This window comes from Cyprinus carpio, chromosome A5, assembly GCF_018340385.1.
Source record: "Cyprinus carpio isolate SPL01 chromosome A5, ASM1834038v1, whole genome shotgun sequence".
Classification (NCBI taxonomy): domain Eukaryota; kingdom Metazoa; phylum Chordata; class Actinopteri; order Cypriniformes; family Cyprinidae; genus Cyprinus; species Cyprinus carpio.
Window position 1 is genome coordinate 20,515,464 of NC_056576.1, and position 12,950 is coordinate 20,528,413.

General features: G+C 37.0%; 1 protein-coding gene across 1 annotated transcript; it reads left to right on the top strand.

The window, feature by feature from the left end:
• Positions 1-7,288: 7,288 nt before the first annotated feature.
• Positions 7,289-12,073, top strand: LOC109056547 (prostaglandin E2 receptor EP4 subtype-like). The gene is made up of 2 exons (XM_019073737.2): positions 7,289-8,572; positions 9,903-12,073. Exons 1-2 carry the CDS (start codon positions 7,787-7,789, stop codon positions 10,482-10,484), a joined length of 1,368 nt encoding a protein of 455 aa, XP_018929282.1. The 5' UTR covers positions 7,289-7,786; the 3' UTR covers positions 10,485-12,073.
• The last annotated feature ends 877 nt before the right edge of the window (positions 12,074-12,950 follow it).

The window sequence follows — 12,950 nt, forward strand, 5'->3', positions numbered from 1 at the left end:
ACTTTAGCTGAAAAATGACTCTGTTATTGTCCTCTTGCATCACCGACAAACTATTTTCCTGTTTGAGTCTGTAAAGCTGCTTTGACACAATCAGTATTGTATAAAGCGCCACACAAATAAAGGTGACTTGACTTGACTATTTGAATAATATCTAAAGAAAGTCTGTATAAAATGCTTTGTAATGTTTGTTTTTTTAGTATGTAAGGAAGGAAGAAAAATATTCCTTCATTTTTTTTTTTACCACTTCATAAGCACATTTTACTGAACATGCGCTACTGAGGTTGTACCCCAAGTCATCCCTATAGGACATTCTTTAAAGCTTGTCTGAGTGAGCAATAACAAACAAGAAGAGCAGCGAAGGCTTGATAGCATCATGTGTTCATTCTACAAACACCATGTACAAGTTCAGAGAATAAAGTGCATTTAGGGTTGTTCATAGCTTGAATTGGTAGATTCCATGCTGAGAACAGTGAGAATAATCTCTCTCATGCCCCCACATAAGTACATTTCTGTTCTCCCTTCCTAGAAATTGCTGTCATTTGGTTTCTTTGATTTGGATTTCGTAACCCAAGCTCAGTATGTACTGCAAGTCAATGAGTCAAATGTGGGCTCAATATTACACTCCCAGCATCCTTTAGCTCTAAAACAGTTCCCTGGTGACTTCCTCCCTCTCACAAGAGCAAGGGAAGCATGTGAAGCAACAAGCTGCACCAAAAGAGAGGTGGAACACTGATAAGAGATAAAAGCTCATAGGTGTATTTGAACATACGCACACTGAGCTGCACACAACATGAAACAGATGAGAAGTGTAGTATGCACACACGAACACTCCCTCACACACAAATGTGATTAGGTTGCTCTCAAACGTGTCTTGATCACAGTATGGCCAATTTGGCTGTGAGTCTAAATGCACTTTTAACCACAAGCCAGGCTGTTGTTTTCATTAGCAATGGAAAATGTGCCAGTACAATGTGTCTCACTGCAGATCTTCTAATCTAAATGTGAGAGACAAACAATTACTACTAATTTTTTTCTTTTATCAGCTGACTTTATGTACTGTTCTAAGCAGCTGGCTGAGATAAATCAAGAGGCCTAGTGAAATCTGTTGACTTGATATTTATAATCCAGAACAACAATGGTGAGTAAATAAAAACAATTACATTTTAAAATAAAAATGTATGCATATATATTACATACACAATATATAAAGTTGCATTTTTATCAGAAATAAAGTAAATAATGTGACATATTAACTGTTATATAAAAAATAAGTTTTTTATTTTATTTTTTTATATATTTTAAAATGTAATTTATTCATTTGATGGTAAAGCTGAATTTATCAGCAGCCTTTATTCCAGTCTTCAGTGTCACATGAACCTTCAGAAACCATTATTAAAATATTCTGAATTAGTGCTCAAGTACAATGAAATATTATGCTTCAGAATTAAGTGAAGAAAAAAAAAATCCCACTCATTTATTTACTCACCTTAACCACATTTTACTCATATTTGGCACTTGACATGTATTCATTTTGGACCAGGTTTATAATGTGCAACTAAAATTCTTCCTTAATCTTCCTTAATTATAAACTGTTCACCACTTTAGCTGACTCTCTTCTGCTACAAGGCAAATTATGTTCATCTCTCTCTCTCTCTCTCTCTCTCTCTCTAGCAGAGACAGTCATGGGATTTTTGTGAATTAATTTGGACAATAGAATGATGAGAGACTGATGGCAGATTGAGGCTTGCCCTGTAAACACCTACCCCCAATTTCACAGAGGAAGAACAAAGAGAGCTTTTGTCAGGTCTCACCACAGCAGCAAACTCACCCTGCCAAAGGGAACAACACAACTAAATCTGTCACAATAAACCATGACTTTCTAAAAACACAAGCTTGATGGGATGCACCTACATGAAGATGGACAGTCTGCCCACATCACATATTTAATGAAAGAAACAAATAAGCCACAATTGTTATCCCAGTTTTCATCCAAAATATCTAAAATTGTGTTCCGAAGACGAATGAAGCTTTTACAGGTTTGGAATGACATGGGGGTAAGTGATTAATGACTAAATTTTTATTTTGGGGTGGAGTACCCGTTTAAGTCATACACACTGGCTCTATATCCCATGACACCAAAAACGTAACCTTTTCCAAACCAATACGACAGTTCCAGTAATCGGATGTTTTATCCAAGCAGTTATTTAGTACAAACGCACCCAAGGGTGAACAAGCCATTTGTCTTGGCTTCTTTTCAAAATGCTGGGGTGGTCATGCTTCATAAATATCACTTCAGTATCACTCACTCTTAGTGAGTTGAGAAACAGTCTTATTCTCTTCACTTCTTTTATTTTTTTCATTTTTTTTTTTTTTTTTTTTTTTTTTTTTTTTTTTACAAAAATGCTAAGCAAGTATGATATGATTCCTTAAAATACATTAAAAACAAACAGGAAACTCAAGACAGCATGATACAGTAATCTGTGACACATCTTGAGAAGGATCATGTCTCACTCTATGGAGGTGATTCCAGATAATGCAACATGATGGCAGACTACGTTTTTTCTTCTGAAGAGGGGTGGGGAGGGGGCGTCCAGAGGGACATCAAATATAATTCATTTGCTTACACTCAGATAAGAACTGAGATGCACACTCAGACCTGCTTTTACAACAAATTCCACTCGTCAGAGTCTCAACTTGACTAGAGCAAAAGTGTAATTGTTCTATATGCGTATTCTAGATTTCAATGGATCAGGCAGATCTCTGTCTTTATGTGTGTATGTGTGTGTGTGTGTGTGTATGTGTGCGCGCGCATGTGTCAGTTAACGGTTTTTCAGTTCCTTTTTTACCCTTTCACTGCACTGCATCTTTAAAGCAGTGTTTGCAAAGATCACTTTTCACATACATAAAAACAGACTGTAACTTGTGGAGGAAGTGGTCACATCAGGTCTCATCAGGGTGTGAGCAAAACAGGACATGATCTAAACTGTTCCAGTGATGCAGCTCATAGCGCTTCTATATTTTATCTTTGCATCTAAGGCCATTCTTGTTTTTCTATTAGTTGCATCATAGTTACGCCAGATGATTCACACTACATTTTCAAATATTTATATTTAATTGGCATTTATAGTATTTACACAAAATTTAATTAATGCCATAAGCATATGCACATAAGCATGCATAATCCAGTCAAGCAGCATAAAAAGTGCTTTAAGATTTCCCTAAACAAAGCTGTGCCAACATTCACAAAGAGACTGAAATCCACAACACACACACACACACACACATCAATACTTGTGTGTTTCCCCAGTTGCTTCCTTCCTCTTCGGTTCCCTGACAAAATTGTTTATTTCTTCTGAATTTATTCACACACCCCAGCCTTTTGTCAAAAATCAACAAGCATATCCCATTTCACATGACAACATTCACATAAGAGAAAATAAGCATGTGTTTACTGTATTTGAACAGAGATGAGGTATGGATAAGTAGTTTTGTGGGATACATATAATACTACTATAAGAAAATGGTAAACCAAAATATTTATCATTTGATGATAGTACAGTTACAATTACAGTAAGCTATTTTCTGGCAATGGGCAAGACTTCTGATTCATAACATAAAAGTATAGGTAACTAGAAGAATAACAAAGTGCTGTAAACAGTAAAACTATTTCTGCTCCAAGCAGTGCGTTTATGATTACAACAATGAATTAAAATAATATGATACCAAATACCAGTTTACAATATCAAGCAGCCTAATGGACTGTTTTTGACTGACATGTAAATGAAATTGGAAGCCACACATTCAAGTTACAAATGGTGGCACCCGCTCTTACATTAAAAATAAGGTGGATATTACCACAAAGACTGAGCTCAAATATGTGGACCTCATAAAATCAAAAAACACGTTAAACTAATGCTGGCAGAAAGAGATCTTTCTCTGTCAAAAGTCACTCCTACACTGACCTTCGCTACCTCATTTTAGATGTCTCAGCAATCTGACACACCCAGATTAGGAGCTCTGTTCTAAGAGAGACATGCAAAATGTGCAGTTCTTCGAGCAGGATTGAGAAACCCTAGAGTGACGCTTATATAACCCTTCCTAAATGTAGACTCTTTGAATTACTGAGTGCAAATGAAGGAAATCCTTTAATGACTGTTAATGTGACAAGGTCATTAAGTCATAAACATTGATGACATCTATGAATTTTAGGGGGGGGGGGGGGCGAAAACCAGGGACAGAAGCCCAAGATGTCCATCACTGCTAAGAAAATATTCAAAATAGAGGCCATAAAATAGGTGATAACTTTAGTATATTTTTTTAGAGACTCATGTCTGCTCATTATCTGGGAAAGTAATAAAATATTGTCTAAGTGGAGCTTCCATAGAATAAAGTAAATACCCATCATGCACTCAGCTTTCACTGAATGACTTTTAATTACTGCATATTGACTTTGGTCACAGAAGCATTGAAAATGTAATACAGCCAATGAGTCAACTGCATCACCCTTCCAAACACAGACAGCTCAATCAACAAAAACTGTAGTTTAAGAGGTTTTATGTTTCATTATCTGCAGATTAATCATCTATCATAACAGTGGACTGAGTGGGAATTTACTCTCAGAAAGTTAAATACATGATGTGTGATGAAGGGTCATCGATCGTCTAAATACATTAAATACAGAATCAATGTTTTTAAAATACTGCTCTACCCACATGAAAAAATACTATAGTAATTTTGAACCATACTATAGTAAAGTGCATTATAGTGTATGCATTCATTAACAAAGAACAAAATTATAGTATTAACTATAGTGAACTGATAAGCTATAATAAAAATTGTAGTATACTTTAGTTTTTACTACAGTATAGTGTACTGTATAATATACCCTATAGTTGTAGAAATCTTTGTACAGTAGCCTATTGGGTAAAGTAATTTATTTATATTACTATAGCCTCTTTGTTATATTACCACAACAACTATAGAATTACCACAACAAATTAATTGAAGTATTTTACTGTAGTATGGTTCAAAAACACTATAGTATTTACTATAAACTACTATGGTATTTTTTCATGTGGGTATATTACTTCTCTGCAAGAGTTGAATACCTGCACAGACATTCTATCAGACTGATGCTTGTGCACCATCTATGATATCAATGATATCTAAGGAAACCTGTTTCAGCCTATGAGTTTAAAAAGGGGGTACTTGGGACGTTATTTCTCATAATTGTGTGTTAAAATCTAGCAAATGTGACCCTGGACCACAAAACCAGTCATAAGGGTCAATTTTCAAAATTGAGATTTATGCATCATCTGAAAGCTGAATAAATAAGCTTTCCGTTGATGTATGTATGGTATGTTAGGATAGGACAATATTTGGTCGAGATACAACTATATCTGGAATCTGAGGGTGCAAAAATAAATAAATAAATAAATAAATAAATATTGATAAAATCACCTTTAAAGTTGACCAAATAAGTTCTTAGCAATGCATATTACTAATCAAAAATTAAAGTTTTAATATATTTACATTAGGGAATTTACAAAATATCTTCATGGAAAATTATCTTTACTTAATATCCTAATGATTTTTGGCATAAAAGAAAAATTGATAATTTTGACCCATACAATGTATATTTGGCTATTTCTACAAATATACCCCAGTGACTTAAAGGGATACTCCACCCCAAAATGAAAATTTTGTCATTAATCACTTACCCCCATGTCGTTCCAAACCTGTAAAAGCTCCGTTCGTCTTCGGAACACAATTTAAGATATTTTGGATGAAAACCAGGAGACCTGTGGCTGTCCCATAGACTGACAAGTAAAAAGGTCTGTTTCTATGTGTATTTAGCTTTGATTTGAAAGAAAACAGCGCATCCTTGTGGCGCGGATGATACAGAAGAGCATACACAGCATATGGTGATAATGAGAGACACAGAGGAGACTGTTGACAAAGGAATTGATGAATAAAGTCGTTATTTTTGTTTTCTTTGATTACAAAAAGTGTTCCCATTGCTTCATATAACCCATATTACATGCAATTGCAACTTTATTTCTCTCAAATGAGACTTTATCCCACAAATGTGACTGCATATCTCACAATTGTGACTATTTCTTTTAATCATGACTATTTCTTATAAATGTGAATGTATATCCCACTTGTGACTTAATGTCTTATAATTGTAATTTTATCTTGCAATAATTTCTTAATTACTTATAATTGCAATTTAAACTGTCACAACTGTCGCAACTTTATTTCTCATAATTGCAATTTAATTGTATCACAGTTGTGACTTCAGATCTTAATGCACTGCTATATGTTCATTTTGCAAGTGCATTTTTAAAAAAGTACAATTGCAGAACTGAAAAGAGATGCTCTTAGAACATTACCCAGTGTGTAAACTGTGTCAACTTCTGCCCTATTTTCAGATTGAATGTGTTATCTTTAACCCTTTAGATATTTTGATCTGGGCTTGTGATTGATAGTCACTAATTTCTTGTGCATTTCTACAAGCTTACTGGTACGTGACCATTATTGTGAACTTTCTTAAACACCTTATGCCCACACACTTCCTTTATAGCTTCATAGCAGTCAAAACAAAAATGCATTTTTCCACAGATGCAAACCTCACAGAAAACCACACTGTTTTCAGTTCTCATACATCTCATACATGTTTGTTGTGTGTAGCTGGCTTTGAATGACATTGTGTCTGGCGTAGCTTGAGCATACGTCTGACGTCATTAAGCACAAGGAACACCACAAGACGGAAACAAACAAATCCAGAAACAGCTAGTTTAATGACATTTCAAAGGCTGTGCACACTGATTGAGTTATTGTCTTCAGAAAACCTTGCCGAACTGTCCAGGTCATAGGCAAAAAATAAATAAATAAAATAAAAATAAAATAAAAAAGTGCTTAAAGAAACTAATACTGTAATTTTTTTTGCACATCTATATAAATCTCATTGTCAATAATTAAAGGTTTAAGAACCAGATAAAATGGATAACACTATATTTTGTCACACACGTTATGAACATGTCATGCATAAATTATAAATCACTATGCTACTTAGGTTAGGCCAGTTTATTTTGTAACAAGCGTTTTGATCTTGTTGTTGTTAAATTATAAGTATATATTTTTCTTAGGTTTGAGGTGGATGACGTGCTGGGGCTTTGGAGCTACTGTCATCACAACTACAATAATAACAGACAGAAAACTTCAGTGGACTAAATCATGCTGAGGACTGAAAATATGATTATGGTTACAAAATAATCATATTTTGTTGATTATTTAACGAATTAGGGTTAACGAATTAGGTACATTAATATTAGCCTAGATATTTTATGCAGAGACGTGTGTGTCAACTTGCAGTGACAGGAGCGTGCTAGGCTGCGCGCAAGGGGCGGAGCTGGCAGAAAGCTCTCAAGGAAAAACTTGTGATGTGAGTCAGTTTAGTGAGACTGAGGGCAACCGTGGACTACACACCTCTCTCGAGCAAAAAGACAGCACTGAACTTTTGAACTTGTGAAAGACCGCAAGTGTACCCGACTCCGGCGAGTCAACATGTATCTTAATCCGAGACGCGCTTTTGAGATTTTGGAGACGCTTAACAATGCGTGAAACGTAGATGTGGAAAGTATGACCGTGGAATCTTTGACAGCGATTGAGGAAGTCATCATTTCACGTAATGCGCCTTAAGCGCATGATTTGATTTGAACATCAACCTGCATGTGAAAAAACAAAACAAAACAAAACAAAAAACAACAACAGCTCGGCGAAGATGAACGAAACGAGCACGAGTCATGGCAAGGAAGGTTGGGACCCTACCATCCCGGTCATTATGTTCATATTTGGAGTGGTCGGGAACGTGATTGCTATCGTAGTGCTTCGAAAGTCGCGGAAAGAGCAAAAAGAGACCACTTTTTACACTCTGGTGTGTGGACTTGCCGTGACTGACCTCTTGGGCACACTGCTTGCGAGTCCAGTCACCATTGCCACCTATGTGAAGGGAGAGTGGCCCGGTGGGATCCCGCTGTGTCAGTATTCCGGCTTCATTTTACTCTTCTTCTCCTTGGCAGGTCTCAGTATTATCTGTGCTATGTCTGTCGAGAGGTACCTCGCCATCATTCATGCGTATTTCTACAACCACTACGTGGACCAACGGGTGGCAGGCTTGACGCTCGTGGTGATCTATGTGTCCAATGCACTCTTCTGCGCTCTTCCCAGCATGGGACTGGGATCCGTGGTGCGACAGCATCCAGGAACCTGGTGTTTCATTGACTGGCATAGCAACGACAGCACCAACGCCACTTTCTCCTACATGTACGCCGGCTTCAGCTCCGTCCTTATCCTCGCCACAGTGCTCTGTAACGTGCTGGTGTGCGCGGCTCTCATTATGATGCACAAGCGCTTCGTCCGCAGGACCTCGCTGGGGACGGACCAGGCGCGAGTCGCGGAGATCAGGCGCAGGCGGAGTTTCGCGCGTCTGGCTGGTGCGGAGATCCAGATGGTCATTGTTCTCACAGCCACGTCCATTGTCGTGCTCATCTGCTCCATCCCTTTAGTGGTAAGTGGCATGTGGAGGTCATGCACAATAAAATGTTGTTATATTAATTTAAAAAATGGGATATTTTGCCTGTGCAAACCATCACTTGTTACATTTTATTTAGACAAACTACTTTTACTCTGTGATCAGTTTATTACATTAGTGTTACATTGGTGGTGTTTTGTGTAGGTAACACTGAGATGCGTGGCTTAACTAGGTCATACCTGTCAACCCTCCCGTAGTTCACGGGATTCTCCCGTGTTTTACAATTCTATCCCACTATCACCCTCTTTAGACATTTTCCCGTATTTCTTATCTTTTTATAAAAAAAAAACCCATTGGGCGTATTTTATATGTTTGCCACATTCGCCTCCGGTAAAACTCCCGTGATCTGTATGGCCCAAACAAAGAATTTATACTGACATCTATCCTGGGCTTCTCTTTGGCCAAAACCTCATTATGAATAATCACGTCAACAAATTCCAAGGTTGACCAGTTGCCAGATCTTGAATGAAACGCATCCTTCTGTCACAATCGACACCTTCAAATTTCAACCCACTTGTCCTCTCAACTTGGCAACCTATAACAGTACTGCGGGAAGGAAGGAAAGGATCACTGGTAGAAATGGGACGGCAGGAGAAGACTCAGGTGGTGCTCCGGTGAAAAAAAACAAAAACAAATATAAATGCAGTTTGAAATATAGCTTACACTTCAAAAGGCTATGGTGTAATTGATTAAATATGAGCGCTTGCAAGTTGCAAAATCAGGTGCTGCGCTGCTTTGTTTACTGCGGTTACTGGGGAACTGGCTATATTCCTGGTGAAACGCGAAAGAATGAAGAGAAAATTCATTTGCATTTTTCGATAAGCCCTTCTGCGTTTTGTTTTAGTCCAAAGCCAAAAACGACCCTTATTTTTACGCGGAAAACACGGGGTTTGATATACAGGCAGTTTTAATAATTGTTTGATATTAGCCTAATTGTTTGAATTAATAATATAATATAATTTTTTATTCTTATTTACATCGTGTCTGCACTTTGTTGTGATGAGATGATTCGTGCTGAACATAACACCTGAACAAAAACTGCCTCTGATTGGCTGTTGGGTTCAAGAAATCAACAGATATGTCTTATATTGGCTACATTGCTCAATGCTGCAAAAGATGTTGAAATAGAAACCGATCTCCAAAGGTCAAAGTCAAACCATAAAGAACTGGATAGTTTGCCAAATCTGCAATGAAATGCCATTATTACAGCATTAACTGAGGGTGCTATTGATTTTGTTTGAGGGTGCTCTGCACCGTATAGAACTGGGCCTGCGAGTAAACAGATAATGTCTTGTTTCCTGTCTAGGTGCGGGTGTTTGTGAATCAGCTGTATCATCCTCCATTAGAGACGACAATACCGCTGAACCCAGACCTTGTGGCCATCCGAACTGCCTCTATCAACCCCATTCTGGACCCCTGGATCTACATCCTGCTGAGAAAGACAGTCGTGCAGAAGATTCTAGAAAAGATCAAGTGCCTCGTCTGCCGTATCGGTGGGAGGAGACACGGAAGGAACTCTACAGATTTCCACTGTGGTACTGGCATCCACAACTCATCGGTCATGTCTCGTGATTTGCCTTCGCTTTTGCACGTGGTCAGCACGTCGCAGACATACCTGTATCCCCTGGGGGCGGGACAGGAAATGGGCTGCTGCAGTGACTCTATGCAGAGCAGGACGTGTTCAACTTCAACAGAGCAAACCCTTCTGCGGGACTCTCAGGACGTAGAGCTCAGCAGTGGAGAAAACAAAACAGAAATGGACACGGACTTCGTGAAATCACATTCATGCACGCACTCCAACACAAATGAGGCGCAGTGTTCCAAGCACCAGCCGCTGCAAGTGACCTTTACAGATGAGACTTTGAGCTTACAGGAAAGAAGCATATGATATATGCTGAAAAACTCACTTAATACAACATGTCAGGAGGTGAAATACATTTCAAGAGCTTGATGTGAGTGTTGAGAATGGAATCAGAACTTCTCAGAGCGAAAATCTAAAGAAAGAATTCCTAAAACTCACGAGACTAAAGAGAAAAGTTTTAAGAGAAAGACCAATCAAAGAACTAAACTTGGTCCACGAATGTGAAAAAATTGCTTACTAAAGATGGAAAAAGAATATATCTAGGTCAAAACATGCAAAAAAAAAAAAATGCATGATGTGGTTCTAGAAAGGGTGAGGCAAACTAAAATGGAGAGGCAAACTGGGCTCATTTTCTAGTAGTAACTCAATGCATTTCAAAAGAATGTGTTTTGTTAAGCAACAGGTTATGCTGAATGCATATTCTAAACAGCGAGGCACATGACAGAGCTCTTAGAAATGTGTCTTTAATTTATTTTAAGTTCTTGTGAATTTCTGCAAAAAAAGGCCTCCATATTAGACAAATAAAATTTCAGTGACTGGGCCCTAACTGACTTTTTAACTGACCTAATTGAGAATTTTCTTCTTCTTCTGAAATTCCGAATATTGATTAGATCTGATGGATGACCTTGTGGGTTGTACTCATGAGCAATTATATACTGCCCTGCTTTAAGTTCCCTTTTTTACAGACATTCTGCTGAGATCGCCATTAGGTCACAAGTTCAAGAAACCAGAGTGCCTTGTTAGCTTTTCTTATTCTGGAACTCGTGGTTTAAAATTTTCCTTTCATTATGTTAAGGTGACCAGAACACTTTTCATTTCCACTGGTGCATAAACAACTGTCCACTATTTCAGACTTATGTAAGATGTAGCTAAGTGTACATTCTATGGAATTTCCATAATATGTACAACATTCTGTGAATTAAGCAAGCAATTTCATATCCATGTTAGCTAACAGTAACACATCACAAAATATATTGGTACTGAAAACACATTGTACAATGTAAGAGGCACATAATACACAGCACATTGTTAATGGAGTTTTTGTTTCTATTAAAGTATATGTAGATAGGAGGTGAAATTGTAAAAGCTATTAAGATGTTGAATGTCTTTTAAGGTCATATGTTTTGCACTTTTAAATCCTTGTAACCACTGAAGAAAATCTGAACTGTCACTAAGGTGTTGTTCGGTCAGTGGTTGTCAAGGAAGAGCTATTGAGTTCATCTGTACATACTTGTGATGTTAAAATGTGAACGCTGTCTTGTTATGTTTTAATTTATTGTAGTCTTTTTAGACATCTGTGGACTGTAGTTATCTCTTCTCTGTGAGGTCGAGTTTGACATAGTTCTACTCATGTTGAAGCAGTTATATGGTTTTTGTTTCATTTCACATTTTTATGTGTAGCAAAACAGTACAAGGCATAATTCAAGCTACTTAGCATCATCATCTGCTGCATGTATCTAAATGATTCAACATTACTGTGTACATTTTCACTGTTTCATTTTCAAACACAAAGATAACTTTGTCTTGCTCTTACCATTGATGTGACCCTCTAGAATGTGCAATGGCCAGCTATTTCATGCTGAAATAAACTGCTGAATTGATAACAAACAGAAAAACTGAAAACAAAAATCTTATGCTATTTGTTTTCGCACTCAAATATTAATATAAGCATAGCAGCTATAAAATAATTCAAATATCATTGAAATAATTTGGATGAATTGATATTTCACAGTCCCACCAAGTATTACAAATCAATTTAATATATAAAATATATTTAGATTATTACAGATTTTGAATTCAAATGAAGATGCTATCACTCAGCTTTAGGTATTACGGAATAAAAGAAAATTTCTACTTTGATTTGGCATTCAAGCAAATAAATATGACTTAAAAGATGCAACAACGTCTTATATCCAGAGCAAATCAATGAACAAAACTGATCTGTTCAAAAATTATAAACAATTTACTGATGGGACAAGTCCAAACTTAAAACCAAGACCTAGACCAAGACCAAGACTCATCCTGCTCACACACAGCATAGGTTATTGGATCTGTATGTGGAAAAAGACAGATGAACCATAATTACCTAAAATATAGCTTCAAATGTAATGTTTTCAAAGTGTCAGCAATCCTTGTGTCCACTTTTTTAAAAGGTCAGAGCTCATTATATTTTAAGGAGAATAAATGACTGGTAAGGTCAGGTCATGTTTAGACCTCTTAAATTCTTGGATAAAGTAATCTCATTCATCATGTTGTATCCACATCTTTAAAAAAATAAACTCTGACTTATAACTCTGCTTTGTTGGTTCCAACTAAATAAGTCATTCACTGGGGTATCATTATATGATCCTTGCACGATGATGACCAATGCACAGGGACAGATCTGGAGACCTTCACCAACTCTAGACATCCCATAATTTCATTAGTTCATGAAGGGAAATCAGTTCTACTCTCCATTGCAGGTATTCTTAGCATGGATCATGCATTTGTGCA

What these genes read in the sequence shown, in the direction of transcription:
- LOC109056547 (XM_019073737.2), top strand. Translation starts at nt 7,787, where the DNA reads ATGAACGAAACGAGCACGAGTCATGGCAAGGAAGGTTGGGACCCTACC. An exon ending in TCTGCTCCATCCCTTTAGTG is followed by an intron (nt 8,573 to 9,902) that starts GTAAGTGGCATG and finishes TTTCCTGTCTAG; the next exon opens with GTGCGGGTGTTTGTGAATCA.